This window comes from Manduca sexta, chromosome 9 (genome assembly GCF_014839805.1).
Source record: "Manduca sexta isolate Smith_Timp_Sample1 chromosome 9, JHU_Msex_v1.0, whole genome shotgun sequence".
NCBI classification, from domain to species: Eukaryota; Metazoa; Arthropoda; class Insecta; order Lepidoptera; family Sphingidae; genus Manduca; species Manduca sexta.
This window is the reverse complement of record NC_051123.1, coordinates 2,447,664-2,469,261: the sequence shown is the minus strand read 5'-3', so window position 1 is coordinate 2,469,261 and position 21,598 is coordinate 2,447,664. Positions and strand designations below refer to the sequence as shown.

Below are 21,598 nucleotides of genomic sequence, written 5' to 3'. Positions count from 1 at the left end.
TTGTTTAGTTACCCAGATTAAAGGTGAAACAAAATGTATGAAAATGGACCTTGAGGTATCGCCTTAAACAAATCAAGTTGTTTAGTTCTTCTACATACTTGATTAATTTTGTTAAACAATAGACTCGAGGAAGAATTAAACAACTCATTTTATTTAATTTCTTTACTATTGAACAGATTATAAGTCGCAGTTTATTGATTTTATTATTTAATTATTTACTTTTTCTACAACAAAATATATATTATTTGAATATATTTATTTCTCCACCTACAAAGACGATATTATTATTTAAGTACATAATTTAGGTTATAAAAATATAATTGGTTTCAAGTAAGTATTAAACGTAATTCATTACCGAAGCTTATCCGACTCTATCTCTTTGAACTGTTCATAAATAATTAAGGATATAATAAAATAAAATCCCACGTTTTATTTAAAATTGTTTTTAATATTTTTTATTGTTGTCTTATGTTACATCTTTAGTAATCGACGTTTCTCATACATTTTAAATAATTTATCACAGCTGGTTTCACCTTAACAACGAACGTATTTCTACCACACAAACACTTTATTTTATACAATTAGTAATTTTATGCAAACATGTTTAGTTATTTTCATTAATTTAAAAAATATATACTAAGTAAAGTTAATTATCTGGAGAGGTACCTACCAGTCAGTAGTTACTGGGCATTATGTGACTTTACATCTAAGATGGCGAGTGCAGTTACGAGTCAAGCCGTGTTTGTATTAATTACCTATTAAACTCTACCATTTATTTAATTATAATAAACAACACCATAATTCTACCTATCTAAGTTGAAATGCTTCCCAGGTTGTACTTTACTTCCTTAGTCTAAAAAAACTTTTTTTATGAGAGGAGCGTCTGGAGGAATTTCTGCATGGGAAGCTCTACCAACAGATGTAGAGGCACCGCAGTGAAGTACGTTACGAATATCGTCCACAGCCAGTGCCCGCCCTGAAAAGATATATATTTTAACAATGCTTTAAGATGTTACACAACAAATATTCTAATTTCTTCTTTTCCTTACGTTGCAAAGAGTACCTAAGTATTTACCTTTAATATTTTTAGGCCTCCTAAAGCCTAAGTAAAAAAGTGAAATTGTATAAGCTTTCTTGGTAAACTAAGCTTTAAGAGTAGAGTGGTAAGACTCACGATCTCGTGCAAGGAGGCGGGCGAGGCGTGCGCGCGCAGAGCTAGCTGCGTGAGCGCGTAGAGCCAGTGCAGCAAGTACACCGACAGCGACATGCGGCCCAGGATCTCCCAGCCGCGCCACGACAGGAACCGCCATACTAGACCTGGGGGACAAAACACGCTTTTGTGGGAAAACTAATTGCGACACTATATTACATCAAAATGCTCAATAATAATAGCTAGAAATCGCATTGGTTACAATGTTTTCAACCAGAACATAATAATTGATTACCTACTGCTCTTTTGCGGCAACGTGGTAGATGTTACCATTCTAGAAACTAATTAGTTTTGATATCATTTTCGTAGTAATGTCTATACATCTCTATCGTTTCTCTTAGACAACGTGTGGGCCTATAAACTTACTATCAACTTTATTAAAGAAGCAGAACATGGCAAAGGCGGTGAGCGAGATAAAGACGGGCCGGTCCAGCGACGCGTACAACCACACCAGCCACGGCGCCGACGCGCGCTTCATCCAAAAACCGCTTAGCACCCACAGGAACATCAACGGGATGGTCACACGGTACAGGATGCGGATCACCTAAAATGTTACAAAAGTTTGGATCTTGAAATTTTAGCAGTAAACGGTCGACACAGAAACTGCTGCATAGATTTATATTAATTTGATAAACATAATACAAATAAATACAATTGTAGCTATAGCTAATTTAACCTAATTCAAACAATCAAAAGCTAATGGCTGAAGGTTTTCTCATAACTGTTAGTACTAAAGCACTTACAAAAAAAAAAAAGTGTGACAACCAACTCTCACTTTACAAACACACGTACCAAGTATTGGTCAGGCTTGCAGCCACTCTTCTGCAGCGTGAAGTGGAGGAACGCGACAAAGAGTCCGATCAGAGCTGCCGGCAGACTGTCCCACGGCGCGGAGTACAGCCACTTGAACGAGGGCTCGCCTTCGAATTGCAGCCGCATGTATCTAGAATAACAGCGATATAATGGATGATAGTTATCAGAGATATTTTTATAGTATAGCCTAGAATGAACCTCTCGACTGCCTTGGTGGCGTAGTTATATTGCGTGGGGGTATGACACTGCTTGAAAGGTACCGAGTTCAAATCCCACGTCAGACAAAGTGATATTAAGTTCGTTCAATGTCAGCCTAGAGTCTAGAATTAGTGCCCGATGTGGCGATAGACCTGTCCCCTATTACAACATGGGTGCAAGGCGGAACACTCGTAGCGCAAAATGGGTGCCCTGGTTGCATCTCTGCCTATCCTTTCCAGGATAAAGGCGTCGTGTCCCTCTGTTTTTGTAGGAAACGAACAAGTGTCTCACTTAATGTTGAAAAATCTTTAAAATTTATGGACAACCACAAGGAACTGTGGTTGATGGAAGTACTATTTGATTTAATGCTAAGGTGTAGGAAGAGGGTGGAAATGATTAGGAGTTCAACAATCATTCAGTTTAGGAAACAAGTTGTCACTTTCTGTGAGACGATTCAGATCAATACAAAACATTCATTCTGTAGGCATATATAATATTTTCAAAATGACTACTATTCACAAAGCCTCACGTGTTTTTGCACGTGCACATAAAAGTTAATATTCATCCACATTATATTATGTTAATTATAATATGAAAAATATATTATTTACATAACATTTTGTAAGATTGCCCAAGATTAATAGGCATTGTGACCGTATATATAATGCGTAATTATCTAAACACTCCAAATTGTGCATAAATCCAAAAATTTGCATTATTTTTCGAGAAATTTGCTCTTGGACGGTACAACCAGTTTTTTTTTAACATATTATAACGATTTTGGTGCCAAAATATTCTAATATAGGCCTATAAATATCTCGCATGAATTTAGATAAATGTTAATGTTTTTATCACATATTTTCGTAACATTTCTAGTTTTTGAGTTGGTTTTACAATACTACGATAACAGTACAAAATATTTTTAAATCATTAATAGTTCTGTATTCAAATTAGCACAATATCCCTCATTAATATTTTTGAGCTCTCCTTTTTACCCGACTATACCGAACTCAGAAAGGGTAGGTAATAGTTTTAACAAATAATTTATGTTCTGCCCTAGCATCGCTTTTAAGGAACCGACATCGAAGGTGAGGAATACTTACTTTAGAGCATAATTTCTGACAGCAATATTTTGTAGTTTTTATTTTTAACCATCTGTAATACCAGAATGGGCTTAACACTTACTCGGGGAACATAAGTGTAACCATCGGCCTGAGTTGCCAGTTAACGATGATGGCGAGGTTGGCGAGCACCGAGCACGCCAGCAGGGTCGCCAACACTCGCAGCGCCAGCTTCGGACGCCGGCCCAGGGCTAATACCAGCATCGCGCATACTACGTACAGCTGCATGTCTACTGCTAGAAACCTGCAAGCAGTTCAAAGAAGAAATAGTATTGGATCCTTAGTGGTCCGCGATAAGAAAGCGTCGCGTAAGCGTTGCCAACATTTTGCTCAGAAACGGTACACTATCATAACTTTACTGTTGCTGAAACAACTAAGTTTCGTAGTAATGTAGTGTTGTTTTCGCAACAAGATGATAAAGTCTTGGCGACTGTAACGCCTTTGTAAATGGGTAGAGTCAAACTGTAGACACAATGGAATTCAGCATTATTGTAGGCATTTATAGGCACTTCTGTCTCACAGAAAAACAACGCGAAGTAATAGCTTACAATTATGATGCGTATATTAAGTTGTGCGTCAGTCCAAATAACCTTCCTATTTCTTTCATTTCAGCGGTAGGTACCCACTGAAAACATATGCTACGTGTGTTTTTCAGGTTTTTCAGTGTAATTGTAATAGCAGTCTAATTTCAGGGTTATGTTGCTATTATTTAGAGACAGGCGAGGGTATTATTAAGTAAGCGATAGTCATGCTTTTTTTATTTTTAATCATAGTTGACAGTACCTTAACTAGGTGAATTGATTGCAATTATGGAATTACTACATTATACAGTGTTACACAAGTATATACTCGTGTGATAATTACATTGCTCTACAATATTGCCAGATGGTTAATAGTGTTTGCGCGGTGCCATACCAGGTGTGTATGAGGCACTTGAAGTCAGGCCGGTAGAAGTTGTTGATGTAGAGCAGCTGTGCCCACCACTTCTCCCGGCAGCGGTGGCACTCGCCTTCTATCAGTGGTGACCACATCGGCCCATCGCCGAAGTGTGACCACCAGGTGGTCGCCACGCCGAGCACGAACAGATACACTGGGGTTATCCTGGAAGATTTTATCATTTTATCATCTGTGGAGATGAGATCCGAACTACTCGTCTGATAGCTAACTCATACTCATGTTATATTGTGATTGCTAGAAATGCCACCGAATACTTTGAATTATTAGTGCTAGAAGAAATACATACTGAAACATAAAAATATAACGTTTTTTGAGTATCAAAGCTTCCATCCTCTTGTTTTTTTTTTCAGTAGTAGCCTAGTGTTATATGTTTTACAATGGTGCAATAGTAGAGTTGCTTGACGATACACCACGAGACTCTGTTTTCAGGAGGCCCTGAATCTTTGTCGTATATACAAGGTTGCTTGTGTATTGAAAACTTATAAAGGTCGCCGGAAAATATATACTCAAAGTTTGATACGACGCAGTAATTTGCCCGTGTACAATTAATTTTAATAGTTATGAGGTCAACGCCTATAACTTAATATCCAGATTTACATATTTTTTTCATGTTAGTAGGGGTTCCATTTATAGCAGCTATACTATTGATGTTACAGAAATGATTTAGCTTTGTCTTTACTTTTACTCTAGCTCCTCTTCAGTCTCTAATAAGAGACAAAATTAAAAATAAACCTGCAGAAATCTCCAACTGAGAAAACGAACTCAGGAGCGCTCAGTCCATTACTTGCTACGTCATTAATTAGTTAATATAATACTATTAACAAGGCCAAGTTCGGATAATTCAAGAGAGCAAATCCCCTGACGAGATAATCAGTTGGTTTGACCGACATTACCTCGACTTGACATTGGGATAATATCAGTTGATCGGTGGTTTACCTTCTGAGGTTACCGTAATACTTGCTGATTCTTTCATTGGTTTGGTGTTCGAATTAGTGGCATATTTACCGGTGAAAACCGGTTTATGTTGACTTCGCTTTATTTATTGTTTGCTCTATATTTAAAAAAACGCACGAGCGCGAGTTAGAGACTCGGACCGAGGGTTCCGTACAAACTTTATAGGAACATTAAGTAAGCAGTTAACATTACTGCTCTAATTAAAAGGTGTACAAGGTATTCAAATCACGGGGCCCACGTAACTATGTTGCTTTGTGGGACCAACCCGTGTATTATAGTATTACTTCTCCAAATTGTAATGTTTGCAGGTAATGTCGACGAGGTGCATTTGTCATAGAGTTATTGAAACCGCATAATTGTAAATGCATCTGGACTTTTTTGCGCAACATATTGCTGCTTGAACTTTGTAGTTTAAACTTAGGTATATAGTACGTAGTGCTTAATAATTCAGTTCTGCAGTTGGCACTGTTCTAGATAATCGCGACGCTCACCATTACGCGAGCTACTTGCTCGTCTCGTCTTTTAATAAAACATCTCACCTAACAATCCGATGCATCAACACCTGCGGCAGTATCCTCAACCCCAGCTGCTTCTTGGGGTTGGCGTCCGAGTGCAGTAGTATGTTGTACGCCAGGAGGAAGTTGGACACCATGATGAAGGTGTGGACTATACACGAGCCGTTCTGAAAGTACGACGAGAGGAGATGGTGGCCGGCCTGGGGACAGTAAATTTAAATGAATAATTTTGCTGGTGGTAGGATATTTATATCCGCCCGGATAGCGAACACCGTAAGGTGTAAAGCCGGCTATCGTGGCCCAAGTGATACGCGTTCCGGAATCAGCCTGTGTATATCCGGTTTAAGCAAGCGCAGCGTTTGACGTCCACCTGCAAGGAGGACCGACGACTTGATAAAGAGCGCAGGGACACGTTGGACGCAGGCCGCTTTTGGCAAGTCCGTCTGGAAATCTTTGGAGGAGGCCTATGTTCAGCCGTGGACTTTATGTAGTCGATGATGATGATAATGATGACGATATCCGGTTTGAAACAGATCCGTATAATTTACTGTCCAGCTTACTCTCAGCAAACGACAATTTATATGAACCCTATTCAGTTTACCATCAGGTGTAGGGAGGCAACTCTTTCCTTGCCCGTATAAAAAAACATGTAACATTTATTAAATATGACTGCCGTGCTGAGCGCTCGGGTTTGACCTCCGTGCCGAGTAAGGTGATATTGGGTTTCTGAAATATGATTTAGTGATATGGTCGCCGCTACCACATCATGTAACTAGTTACACCTTTGCCTATCTCTTTGGGTGTAAACGTCGTGAGTGTATATGGGTATCTATCATCTCATTGGTCTAGTATAAAGCGTCGCATTAACGCTGTCACGTTTGCTGCAGAAACATCAGTTTCACAGTAGCGTAATGTTTTGGTAACAAGTTTATTGCGTCTGTGCGATGCTTAAGCTGGCGGAATCATATGCAATAGCTAGTAGGTGTTACAAATTAACAATATATTAAAAACAACACGTGGACAATGTCATTATGCTAGTTGACATGACTAGATTAGACTTAATTTGTGAAATAAACGCGCTAAATATGTTAATTCTATGTAATTTAAGTTTAATATGGTCTAAGAAGTACTAATAAATTTTCTTATCGGCACAATATAGTCGACTGAAACCAATTTTGGACTCTCTGTTATAATATTTCTTGTATACTGAAGCATTAACCGCAATTTAATTTTGCGGGTTTTACCTAAAATTTTGGGTTTGGTGGGCTGTTATTTATTTTACAAAAATATATGCTCGGTTATAAGTTTTTAATATATAGTTTTGTAACCATAAGTCTTAGGCCCGTATTCATAGAAGTTTTTTTTATCTAAGGACGGCAAAACTGTGATAACAAGTCTGTTTCTCAGTGCTGACGGCATGGCAGCCTTCGCAGTGCGTACACATACGGCCGTTGTGATTGGCTAATATTGATACACAACAATATTAGCCTTTGGACTATGAGGGGTTCTGAGGTGTTGGCTGTCCGAAAAGTCAACATTACAATATATTTCTACATTTTACAAAACATATAAAATCTCTTTTTAACTTTTTAGCTGTTGACGGTCTGATCTACGCAGAATGAACTCTTAATGTATTGAAGTTGGTAGCCTTTCTTTTAGTTCTTTTGGAAAGTAAAGATAACATATTATATTTTGTCGAATGTAATTCTTTCAATATCGCGCCCGTAAACGTATGAAACGAATGCTCAAGTCCATTTGCTTACGAGAGATTGATTATAATGATTATGATCATGATTCTTATGGTCACATGTAAGTGTATGCGCGTTAGAGATCACTATACTATAAAAAAGCTTTGCAATGTAAAGTACCAATCACACTAAATATGAATAAGGGGAATCCATCAAAGTCCTTAGTTACATAATACTTACTTTTTCGAGGAAGTGCGGGTTGTGCAAGTAGGTCGTGTAGTACGAAAGCACTGAATGCGCCATCATTATCAATATTAACGTGATAGCCCTGTTAAGACAAAACATTTTTCATTACAAAACTGTACCACGAATTTGTCTATTTTAGCAACTAAGAAGTTTGCAAGCACCATTTTTGCTCCAGATTGAAAATTTAAGAAATAGTTATTAAATCAGCAATTGTATTGGCAAAGCGGTAGAAATTTCCTCATAAATCTCCTTTTAATGCATGCACGTTAGACGCTGAACAAGGCAAAGTAAAGCTGATTCGCTATAGGGTTACTGAGAGACTCACTTCATCCCCTGGACGGGTTTCAGCGCTGCTAGCCTCGGATCTCCATCGTCATAGTCAGCTGTCAAGCGTCTCCAGTTCGTCACCAGCGACCACGTCAGCAGGTAGCGGTTGGCTGGAAATGTATGAGATTTAACGAAACGTAAAAACTAAAAAAAAATGAACGGGTGAACTGTAGGGTGCGAACTTATGTTATTAGCAAATAAATATATGCTAATAACATAAGTTCGCACCCTACAATTCATCATACTCAAACATCAACCCATCACACTCAAATAAATGTTTGAGTGTGATGGGTCTAAAAGATCTTTCTGTATCCCATAATATGAATCTTGGATTTTATTTTCATCCGACGACAAACAAAAGCTCCAAATATTGGCCAATTCGTTACCGGATTTAAATATAGATGCGCAGGCCATGTGGCTGGACGACGTGATGAGAGGTGGAGTAAGGCGCTGACTGAGTAGTGGCCAAGACAAGGCAAATACCGCTTGAGCCGTCCTACGGCAAGATGGGTTGACGACATTGTAAAAATCGCGGGTAGAACCTAGATGCGACTAGCTCGACCGGGAAAGCTGATATGGTATAAAAGGGGCCTAAATCCAGCAGTGGGATTCCACATGCTATATATGATGATTTGCGATCAATTCTATACTCAAGGATGGTGCATATTTACGCGACCATGTTTTTACCCCAGGTATTAACTTGCATGTACCTACGCTGATCAAGTGCCGACCTGAAATACTTCCAAGACTTAGAACTATTTCTTTCGGCTATTTCCTCACGAGATGAACGACCGCACTCAGGCGTCGTCGTCTTCATATGCAATTATGGTTCTTATTCAACGTACCGAATGAACAAGGGCCCAATTATTAGAAGTACTTAATTTGTAAACCGATTGTGCTGCGTATTGTACCGACTGCGCATAACGATATTACGGTGGCGGAAAGTAGTAAGTAAAGCAATAAATCAGTCTGTCGTTGATCAACCCCTTTTATTGACGTTTCACTTATATATATTGAACACGGATCTATATTCTATACAGAAACAAAATACTTGAAAATATTTGTACACTTCAAGTGTTAGAGTATTTTATTTGTCAAAGCAATTGTGCCCCTTATTTGTATTGATACACGGATCAATTTACTATACCGAAAGAAAATATTTGGAAGTATGTCGGACCCTAATTCTTGACGCTGGTATCTTTAGGCGAACATACATGTATGCTCTGACAAGTACGACCGAAACCTACTCACGGTTATGATCTATGAATTTATTAACAATTCATCATCATTGGCATTAACAATTATGTGAAATAAATAAGTAGCAGTCATTGAAGATGCAAGGTTGGTGCTACCCCGTCGACTTATCATACCAAATCGAGGCCGGTAAAAACGACCAGGAATAAGACTCTGGTAAAATAATATTAAAAAAAGTACCTTCAGAACTTTGCAACAATGTAATAGATTATTTTTCCAAATCTAGTTAAGTGTTTATATATCGATACAAATAGAACTATCGACAGTGACATTATCACTGGAGAGTACACTTAATTATCGATAACAACTGAGCGCTTTATACTAATAACAGTACATTACTTGTTAATGATCATTTGGTAAACAATACTCGAGAAGTTAACACGTCAATCAATACTGTAAGTTATTGCACAATGTTGTTGCAAGTGTTAATGTTCTTGTGTTTCATATTTACACTAATATACATACTAAAGAAGAGGAACTACTGGCGGAGTAGAGGAATTACCGAAGTAGAAGGCAGCCTTTGGAAATTCACTTTTGGCGATCGCTCTTTGCCAGAGTATTACAAAGAGATATACGATAAGTATGACGACGAACAGATCGGAGTATACCTCGGTTCTATCCCATCTCTGATGCTGAAGAATCTGGACGACATCCAGGCTGTCATGGCCGGTGACTTCCAAAGTTTCTACAAGCGCGGACTAACTGTTAACAAGTCTGATATCCTCGGAGACAATATTTTGTTCATCGACGAGTATCCGCGTTGGAAGCTCTTACGGACGAAACTGACCCCAGTTTTTACGAGCATACGACTGAAAACCATGTTTCTTAGTATAGAGAAATGCGCTAAAGATTTTGTTGATTTGATCGAAAGTGACGAAACGTTGATGAAGAAGCCTTTTGATATGTTGTACACGTTCACAGCGGCGTCTATAGGAGCAGCAGTGTTCGGGATAGACATAGGAGGCAAAAAAGCAATGGAGTCTCCTTTCGTGATCATGGCGTGGAAAGCACTCACGCCATCATTCTCAACAAATCTGAAATTCCTGACCAGCAACGCCTTTCCCTGGTTGTACAAGACGTTGCAGCTGAGGTTCTTTAGTGAACATGAAGAATTCTTCATCGGAGCGGTGAAAAGCGTTTTTGAGGCCCGTCGTAAAGCTGAGAAAAGGAATGATTTCATCGATTTGTGTTTGGAACTGCAGAAAAACGGAACAATGAAGGATTCCACTACAGAATATGAGTTGGAACCAACTGACGAAGTGCTCGCTGCTCAAGCATTCTTTTTCTTCATAGCAGGAGCTGATACTACAGCAAATGCCTTACATTTTAGTCTTCTAGAACTGGCTGGACATCCAACTATTCTGGCAAAACTGCACAACAATATAGACGAAGTTTTCAAAGACGGCAAAACTGCAATCAGCTATGAAGATATGGACAAACTGCAGTACCTGGACATGGTAGTGAATGAAGCGATGCGAAAATACCCTCCTGTCGGTCAACTCCAAAGGATCTGTACCAGAAACACTGAGCTGCCGAGCAACAAACTTAAGATAGAGAAAGACACTGGTGTAGTAATCCCGATATACGCGATTCATAGAGATGAGAAGCTGTTCCCAAACCCTGAAGTGTTTGATCCCGAGAGGTTTTCACCGGAGAACGTACAGAAGATGCATAACTACAGTTTTATGGCGTTTGGCGGTGGGAATCGTATTTGTATTGGTATGTATTTATTTAAAAAAGATAACTATTACATGTCATTGATCGCATTCATTAATTTGAAAATATATATTTAATACTAGCTTTTGCTCGCGGCTCTGCTCGCATGAAAAAGATTTTTCTGAATAAAAGGTAAGGTATAATCTATCTCTGTGTTAAATTTTATTCAGATTCGTTCAGCCGTTCTGGCGTGATTGAGTAATATTTATCCTTATATCTATCTATACTATTATTATAAAGTTTGTACAGCCGAGAGTGGGTCGCCTGAGCCTCGTCTGCCAGCCCGTGAGTGGACCTAACCTAACCTAACTTGGGTCAAGACTCAATCTTGGGAGATTTTTGATCTATATAAAAACTATTGCAATTTTATTTAGTTTATTTCGAAACACCATTACTAAATGATTGCGTGGTTTCGCTTCAATGTGTGAATAACATCAAGAATATTGTGCAATGCGTTCCATAAATTGTAATGACTTACTAAGTAGTTAATGACTCACACTGCAATGTATTACGTCACCAGGGTATTTATATTTAGTTATTTACTTTACTTAATTAGTGACTAGATAAGTGGTAAGCATGATGCGGCCTTGCCTGGGTCACCCGGGTGAAATTTCTTTCCCGGATAAAAATTTACTATATATGCTACTCCAGGACTCAGTCGATATATGTTAAAGACTCAAATCAATTTGTATTTATTTCAAGAGTATTTCTCAAAACAAATGTATGTAACGAAATAGTTTTTATGACATGTTGTTACGAAATGTTCTTCATCTGTCTTTCTTTTTGTTCGTCTTAATACATACGTTTTATTAAATAATATTTAGACTGAAGACAAAAATAACAGCTGAACCAAAAAGAACCTTTAAAATATTACACACAAACTATTTCGTTACGTAGTAGGTACATTTATTTTGAGAAATACTCTCAAACACCAAATACCTTCACAAGCTTTCACATTACGCATAGTAATGTTAGAAGAATTTCTTTTCATTTTGTTGTTATCTTACTTTTGTCTTCCTCAGTCAATTTTAAGGTCAATGCCCACTTATCTCTTGGTAGATATAATATAATTATTTATCTAAAAAAAGAAAAATAATCGATAACCTCCTGCTTTTTTGAAGTCGGTTAAAATAGCATATTGATAAACATGCTTAAGTAATTAAAACGGCTTTATTAATGACATTTGGATTAACACAATAAGATTTTGGGCAGGCTAATTCAGCTGTCAGTACATATGCATAACATATAAAAAAATGGACTGAACTAGAAAACACATTTTTTATTATAATCGAACGAGAAGACGAGAAGCGGTGAAGGATCCGTATAACCCGATTCCTATAGGCTTCCCTTTCGTAATTTATACAAAATGTAATTATCATTATAAGGATTTAAACCGCATTTATGCATAAGTACTATTATGTTGTGTCGGGTTGCTTTTTAAAAAAATTCACCCCTCGTCACTGGAGACCAGTAAGCTGAGCTACCTAATATTATGACGACTACACATAAATAGTAACACTGTATCCATAAATAGTTATAATATTACATTGCGCTCGTCACTCTGAGATATTAAATGTTAAGTTTACACACACTTATGATTGTTATCTCCGGAGGGGTAGGCAGAGTCGCAACTAGTACATCCTTTTTCCGCCATGTGTTCTTCCCACGGTGTGATAGGAAGCGAGCATATCGGGCTCAAATTCTACACTCCAGGCTGATGCTTATTAGCAAAATCCATTTTTTTATACGACTACAGCATAGTGACCCCCTGACCCTGATGGTAAGTGGAGTGCGGTCCAATAGAGTATCGACTGACGAGAGATGATTACCCCTCGGCAGTTGACACAATTATGCCGGCCGGATATTCAGAGGCTGATCACAATATCACTTTGCCTGACACGATATGTGAAGTCTAGTCATGTTAATGTACCTCTGTTTCAAGGTATGCGGTTCGCGCGGCTGCAGCTAAAGGCGTGCCTGGCGTGGCTTCTGCGGAAGTACACCCTGGAGGAGAAGGTCTACAGGCCAGAGCGGTTCGAGCGTAGTTCCTTCAGTCTGCGCGATACTAATGCTACTTACAAGCTTATACGAAGAAATAATAACTAAAATTCCGTTTAACATATTGTTTTGCTATTTTTTTATGTATTTTGTAGTTTTATATTATAAATTTCTTTTTAATAAATTGTATTTGCTTAGTTATCTATTATTGTTTTGATTATACAATAATTTTATAGCAAGTACTGGTACTAGGTTACAATTTGTATCCGTGGTAACGAGCACCCTACACATATGAATTAAAATCAGCCAGAGAGTCGCGTTCCGGTATCAGCCTGTGTATACCCCGTTCAAACATATCGGCATGATTGTGTAAACTGGTGAAGGGTATTCATCTGCCGTCAGTCTTTTCATTTTTGCCTAAGTTTGTTAACAAGCGGTACCTGCCCACTACCCATGGACTAATGCAGTATCTGGACGCCAGTCTGCTTACCACGGGATGCAGTAGAATCACTTCTCCATGCTTGTACAAAAAGTACAGTGAGCGAGCAACTGCGTCACTTGATACATGATTATTGGTGTCCGTTAGTAAACAATTATTATATTATCTCCAAGTAGGTGATACTTACCGTGATATTTCTTACTTAAGGACGGTAATTAAGGAACCACGTGTAAAGCTTTGTGCAGTATAACATTGCGCAATGTCGGCACTTCATTATTAATCAACCACTTTAAATAAAACACTATTAGCTCTCGAGATAACGCCCGTCTGCATGGCGACATTGAAGTGAGTTCGAATTCAACACATTTTATATTGGTTCAATACATACACAGACTCTCACACACGCCTTTATCCTCTAAAGGGTAGGCAGTGGCGCAACTGGTGAACCCACTTTCCATTATACATTATGTATTCCGTCACATGATGTGATAGGGAGCGATCCCATCGCCATATCGGGCACAAATTTCAGACTCCGAGCTACTATACTATAGGTACACAACATAAGTGGCTCATGTAAATGTGCCGCGTTACAGGATCATACAAACATACATACATATCACGCCTCTATGCCATAGGGGTAGGCAGAGATGATGGATTGCCACTTTGCACGATTCTGGCATACTTCTCGCGCTTCCTCCTCATTCATTAATCTTTTTATGCATTCCCGCCAGTTCCGGGTATGCCCGATTCCAACAGGTAGGCATTATGATTGCGTCGACTGTCAAGGGGTAATCATCTGCAGTTGTTATTTTATTAGACCTCCACCACCAGGTGCCGTGGCTCACATTTGTGTACCCGTAAGTTGTGACAGTTGCCCGCCTCGTATTGCTCTAGTTTAGTAACTAAAAGCATAAAACACTCTACGCGCTGTTACATTTCCATCTATTTATTGCCTAAATCTACATTCTGCGCCTTTTCGGTTAGTTTAGCTCTTTGAATGTAGGCCCTAAGTGTATGTTGATCGCAAACAGCGCCAAGGTGAAGGTTGTCGAGTGCGACTGACCCACATGTAAATGTTATGCATAACTAACTATAAACAAAACGAAATTGTTCAAAGAAATTGTGCCGCGTTCAAAACTGCATTGGAAAGGCATAAATGCTTAATACAAATAAATGTTTAAGATATTTTTAAAACTATAAATTATAAATTAATCTTATAAATATTGTTTATAAGATCAATTTGTAGTAAGCTTTTACGTTGTGTACGCATTAGAATTCGTCTAACTTTCTCAGAATTATGTCGCTTAATATATAGGCAAAAAAGTGTGTGAGTAATGCAGGCATATATGCACAAAAATAAGATAGTAACATCAAAGAGCAGCGCTGCAATATAGATCTATGATCATTTTCAATGATCCCAATCTTAATATTTAATCCGATCGCGAAATCAAAAACCTATAAAAACAATTAAAGATTTCTTAAAATATGTGTTCTAATTATTCCATTTTTGCAGTGAATCGACAAAAAGGATCGAGATAGTTTTGTCTATACTCTACACTCTACTGTATGAAAGGAGCTCCCGAGTTACCGAGGGACCGCCTTCATGAAGTATATTATGCATAGGAACATAAAAACATGAATTGGAAGACTATATATATTGTCTTTCAATATTTTTTTAATAACCCTTACATAAAGTTTATTAATTTTTTGGAGTCATTTTTTCGTTATCCCTATTTTTAAAAGCTTTGTATTCACCATTCATGTTATTGTACAAGTTTATGGGCCGGAGCGATCTCACGATCTACTTGATCCTACGCCTATTACATACATCTAATATAAGCAAATACATTAAATTGAAACCTTAAATAGTTTACGGCTTATTTAGTCAGTCCCTGACACGGTGCGCCAAACTTGAATACACGCGTACATTGACACGTATTTTAGATACCTCTGAGTTTAGTAGTTTTATGCCCATATTTATATTAAAAACAGTCAAAATTTTGGACGCTGGCCTTGTCTATTGAGAAAAATTAGGCTTCTGGTCATCCACGCTGGTTTAATGCGTATTTGCGTATTCATGTTCACACAGGCCTTCGCAATTCGTATAGAGAACTATCTTATAAACGGTTTGTTCATAATGTATCCATAATTCAAGTATAATATCTTCAAACGATACCGTCATGTTTTCGAAACGATCATCCCACGATTAATCGTAAAAGGAAATCGTGAAGCAACTTAGTTATCGCTGAATCTAGATTTATTATAAAAATGCATAAAAAATGGCGAGGTAGAATAATTTGATGTCCTATTTTGGAAAGGCAGCTACATAAAATATATCTTATTTATTCTGTGTTAACGAAATACGGTTTATTATTTTCTATGGTGTATACTATCTATTGAATTGTCGCTTATAGCATGGAGTCTTTAGGATTAATAGTGAAGGAAATAAGACACCAAGCAGACGTTATAAGCTAGTTTCTAGACGTCACAAATATGAATATAAAATTTTGGGGCTTAGCAAATTATTTGAATGAACTCTCAAGTGTCAACCTTAAAAATATTGTTATATGAAAACCAAATTAAACAATTCAAAACCGACAAATAGAGAGCTCAACTCACGTTTATTTTCAGGGTTCCGGAGCACATCATAAGCCGTTCCAACAATATTGCACAGGAGTATAACACCCACGCAATACGCGAAGGCCATGTCCAGCCTATCCACAGGTCTGGTGCGCGGCCGGCTGCCCAGCTTACAGTACTCCAGCCTGGTGAGGTTGGTCTCCAACCCGTATTGGGAGATCGTGGCCTCATTCACACACTTTTCGAAGCGTGGCTTGAGGGACAGGTCGGTGAGGTGAGAACATCGTTGGGAGAGGCAGAACCCGCGGTGGATGTGTGTGTGGTTGAAGTGGAATTTATCTGCGGAGAATTGCTGAAAACATATTTTTATGAAGTTGATAGATTTTTTATGATGACGGAAAATTATACTTCTAACTATTTTTGTGTCGAACATGATAAGTTCAGCTAAGCATGACCTATAACCTTAGAGTGAACTAGAATCTATATTGTCTAGTACAGTGGTTCCTAACCTTTTCGATATTGTTACCCCTGTGATCTGTGTAGTAAACTAATTTTACCCCGCCTTCAAAATGTTATCAAAACAAACATCTTTATTAATCGTAAATTGTTCAACAGCCTTACAATTCGTTAGCTCTGTTACTTTTTTTACGATCCTATGAATAGGTTCTTTGTTACCCCCGTGAAATAGTTGACTTACCCTGCGGGGGTAATTACGCCTAGGTTGAGGACCCAGGTTCTAGTAGTTAGTTGATTTCTTATTACGTAGTTTACGAGATGTTACAATCAACGGTTTATGTTTAATATTAAAATTCATATATTCTTCTTTTCTTTGACTCATTCAATATCGGATGCCCCCGTTTCTTAATAAGTTATCTGGTCTTTGCCAACAAAGTACAATAACAAAGAAAGAAAAGCCACAAGTACACACCTTGACAATATCGAGGAGTTTATCGTTCTTGTAAGGCAGCAGGTCGAAGGTGCCGAGGCAGAAGGCACCGCGGCGGCTTGAAAGGCATTCCCCGTAGTCATCCAGCTGGAACAGCTTCGGCATCTGGTAGTACTGCTCGTCTGTCAACCATTTATTTTATTAACCAATCATCTCCTTTTTCCATACTGACATAGGTGCAAACCCATACCCGTGCAAGTAAAACTTTTTTTTTATGTGGACACTGTTGTGACCCCACTGCACCTAATGGTAAGTGAGGTGGGGTCCAGATAGAGCGTCGGCTAACCAGAGATGATAATTCACGCCAGTGGCTATAATTACGCAGGCCTGTTTGGAAACCGCAATGACAGGCCATCCCGACACGCGACACAGCTACGTGGATCATTATAATGCGTTTTACACTTTGTGTACAGTGGTCGCTATGCGGGCGGATACAAATTTTATCATTCAGCAGGAGCAGCAACAGTTCGCAAGTTACAGAATGGATTTAGCTAAATAATATTACTACTTGCCAATTCTATTAAATAAAACCACATGATAATAAGTTTAAAGATAATCACATAAAAGCACAGAAAAAAGCTCGGCGTGCATCTATGTCGCTACCTACCGCTACAGGGATGAAGCGTGAGCTTCTGTAGGTATTGTCGAAGAGTTAAATACGGGGGCGCTGGTTCAAAGTCATGCTCAATTACTCGTTATCTTAGGGTCACAATCTAGTGTATATTGAGAAATCTTATTGTTTTAGTAAATTGCATAGCGTTTATACTTCCTATTATCAGTCTGTCTGGTCGATTGAGGTAAATTAATTACAGCGGATCCATAGTATTATTATTATATTACTGTTAATTAAAAAGTAATGAATTCCAAAGATAATTTACATTCTTTATATTATAGATATAAAGTGGCGATAGCCTAGTTGGGTATGGAACGGACTGGCAAGACGAATGTCCGCAGGTTCAAATCCCAAAAGCACACACCTCTGACTTTTCTATAATCATGTGTGTATTCTTTGTGAAATATCGTTCTCTTTACCGGTGAAGGAAAACGCCGTAAGGAAACCGGTGTACCTGAGAAATTCTCTATAGGAATTTCGAGGGTGTGTGAAGTCTATCAATCCGTACTATAATAATAATAATATAATTATAATAATAATAATAATATAAAATTATCAGCCCTGTATTATATACTTGCCCACTGCTGAGCACGGGCCTCCTCTACTACTGAGAGGGATTAGGCCTTAGTCCACCACGCTGGCCTAGTGCGGATTGGTAGACTTCACACACCTTCGAAATTCCTATAGAGAACTTCTCAGATGTGCAGGTTTCCTCACGATGTTTTCCTTCACCGTTAAAGCGAACGATAAATTCACAAAGAATACACACATGATTTTAGAAAAGTCAGAGGTGTGTGCCCTTGGGATTTGAACCTGCGGTCATTCGTCTTGGCAGTCCGTTCCACACCCAACTAGGCTATAGCCGCTATATTTTATTATAGCTCACTGTTATTACGGAAAAATACACAATGGGTTAATTGAACTTTAATTTAAAAAAATATTTACTACTACGCGGGTAAAGTCGCCAGGGAAATGTTGTTAATAATATCAGCAGGTAATGAAAAAGCACAAGTTAGATCTGCTGCAGCGAGACGTTTAAAGGGGTTTTCTTATTTGTTGACTATCGAATATTTTGCACAATCTAAGGGCTGTTTTTTTAAATTGAAAGATGAAAATGATTTATCCAATAAACTATGAACAGTGAGACAGTTACTTATATAACTGTTATTTGACATTACTTGTATAACTGTTATTACTAATTTGTTCATGTTTTGTTTTAAGAATAAGTTTGGAAATTAAACTATTTTTCGGATTTTATCGCTATTTTCTTATATTATAATTTTCTCCCGACGTTTCAAAGACTTTGCAGCCTTCATAATCAAGCGCCACACCCAGGTGTTGGTCCGAAAAGTCCAAGTTGCAATATCTTGCAAATTTTTTTGTATAATTGTAAAATTAACGTCGGGGGGAAAATATAATTTAAAAAACCGTGAATTAATCCGAAAAATAGTTTTATAACAATGTCTAAATATTCGCGTAAGCATAAGAAATCATTAAGAATAAGTTTTATATTTTACAATACACTGAGGCTGGCATAATCTTGTGGATTAAAACTTCTAAACTTATTTATTAAATAAAGTTTTAGAAAAAGAAAAGATTTATATGATGATTGAAAATTTAGCTCAAATGAATTTTAGGGATTCAGTATAACATTATCGTTTCTAATTAATAGACAGCTTAGTTTGGATGATGAATGAGTTTGCTCGACCGGTGTACAGAAAACTGGTGTAGAGATAGCATTACTCTTGCCTTTCGTACAGTCATCTAGATTTCCGCGCCAAAATCTTTGTTGCTTATAATATCCATTCAAATTTTTTTGCACGAATACGAAAAATTTACTCTAATGCACTCAGGGGTGGTGTGCAGTCCAGATAGAGTATGACTGCCGAGAAATAATTATCTGTTCGACTACCAGTCTATGTACGCTGGTTGCAATCCTAGCGGATACAAATAACATACCACCAAAGTAAATTTTTCATATATCTCTAAGCTCAGGTACATAGTTATTATTCCGTCTCACTGTTTAGACTACTTATATGTGTGGAAGTGCATGGACTACAATGATCACTTACATAAATTTTCTCGACAGTTATTAAAACAGAAATCAAAATAATTTGTAAGATAGAGTTATACATTTCAAAGTACCGCACAAAGTTTAAGAGCGTGAAACATACCAGTTAGTTCAATTGCCGTTGATACAGCCATTACTACTGTAAGCAGTATACATTGCCGCCACATCACTGCGAACTTTCGCACGATTAGATCTAAATCTTCGATACAATGTCTCAAACACTTTCAAGGTTTATTTTCGGTTGCAGCGGACGCGCGTTCCGGCGGGAGCACGGTGGTAATTTGCGCGCACGTCCTTTTACAACAAATATTATATTGCTTATTGGGTTGCGAAGGCGTCGAACTGTCGGCGGATAGCGATTGTAAGATCGTGAGCTTGTTCGTTTTTGATAATATTAAAATAGGAAAGGGAAAACTTATTATCTATACTATTATATAAAGCTGAAGAGTTTGTTTGTTTGTTTGTTTGTTTGTTTGTTTGTTTGTTTGTTTGTTTGTTTGTTTGTTTGTTTGAACGCGCTAATCTCAGGAACTACCGGTCCAAACTGAAAAATTCTTTTTGCTTTGGATAGCCCTTTGTTCGTGGAGTGCTATAGGCTATATATCATCACGCTATACCCAATAGGAGCGGGGCAGTAATGGCTAATCTCAGGAACTACCGGTCCAAACTGAAAAATTCTTTTTGCGTTGGATAGCCCTTTATTCCTGGAGTGCTATAGGCTATATATCATCACGCTATACCCAATAGGAGCGGGGCAGTAATGGTTAATCTCAGGAACTACCGGTCCAAACTGAAAAATTATTTTTGCGTTGGATAGCTCTTTGTTCGTGGAGAGCTATAGGCTATATATCATCACGCTATGACCAATAGGAGCGGAGCAGTAATGGCTAATCTCAGGAACTACCGGTTTCAACTGAAAAATTCGTTTTGTGTTGGATAGCCCTTTATTTTTGGACCGCTATAAGCTATATATCATCACGCTATGACTAATAGGAGCGGAGCAGTAATGGCTAATCTCAGGAACTACCGGTTTGAACTGAAAAAATCTTTTTTGTGTTGGATAGCCCTTTGTTCCTGGAGTGCTATAGGCTATATATCATCATGCTATAACCAATAGGAGCGGAGCAGTAATGAAACATGTTGCAAAAACGGGGAAAATTATGAGTTTTGAGAGCTTCCGTTGCCTGCGCTGCGTAAACGGTTAAAGTTATGCAACAATGATGTATGACGGGATTGTTTCACTTAAAAGTTCTAAATAATATAACAAAAGCCCCCCGCTGCATCTGTCTGCCTTAACGTGTTAAACTCAAAAACTACCTAACGTATTAAGATGAAATTTGGTATGGAGACAGTTTGAGACCCTGGGAAGAACATAGGCTCCAGGGAAACTACTATTTTTATAACGGAAAACTTTAGCCTGAAAAACTTTATAACGCGGGCGGAGCCGCGAGCAAAAGCTAGTTATAAATATATTGTTTACTTAATTGAGCATAAGGATATCCAGTTATACCACACCGAATTTAATGTAATAAGAAATGCACAATTATAGTGTAGTGTGTGTGAGCATGTATTATAAATACGATAGAATGGAAGGAATCAGAAATATGGTGCACACATTGGTGGACAGAAGTGGAATTTAGAACTTAGGGAGAATCTGTTTATCCACTGACAATCTTACTGATTCAGCTCATAAATAAAATAAAACATTAATATGAATGTAACGGTTATATGCAACAATTTTATTTCCAGCTAATATTATTAATGGGCCAACATCTTTAATATCTCGGAGTAACGTAAGTAGTGCAGTATTATTTATTTAATTATTTATAGGCAAAATACTTACTTTAACCGTCAGGCGAGTGGATTACTTGTCTGCCATTAAGTTGCATAAAAAATGTTCCCGCTCATCGCTCGCAGTGAGACTAAAGCTTTACTTTTCTTGCCGCATATTT

At 37.9% G+C, this 21,598-nt stretch overlaps 2 protein-coding genes across 2 annotated transcripts; one reads left to right on the top strand and one right to left on the bottom strand.

Moving 5' to 3' along the window:
* Positions 1–217: 217 nt before the first annotated feature.
* Positions 218–19,914, bottom strand: LOC115448911 (nose resistant to fluoxetine protein 6). The gene is made up of 12 exons (XM_030176535.2): positions 19,750–19,914; positions 16,945–17,084; positions 16,056–16,368; positions 8,028–8,139; positions 7,697–7,784; positions 5,793–5,968; positions 4,258–4,443; positions 3,407–3,586; positions 2,003–2,153; positions 1,577–1,754; positions 1,175–1,317; positions 218–976 (listed from the first exon to the last, which is right to left on the bottom strand). Exons 1-12 carry the CDS (start codon positions 19,811–19,813, stop codon positions 869–871), a joined length of 1,839 nt encoding a protein of 612 aa, XP_030032395.2. The 5' UTR covers positions 19,814–19,914; the 3' UTR covers positions 218–868.
* LOC115448914 (cytochrome P450 6B5) lies at positions 9,605–13,200 on the top strand. Its single transcript, XM_030176538.2, has 2 exons — positions 9,605–11,002; positions 12,942–13,200. The coding sequence occupies exons 1-2, from the start codon at positions 9,694–9,696 to the stop codon at positions 13,103–13,105; spliced, it is 1,473 nt and encodes a 490-aa protein (XP_030032398.2). The 5' UTR covers positions 9,605–9,693; the 3' UTR covers positions 13,106–13,200.
* Positions 19,915–21,598: the final 1,684 nt, after the last annotated feature.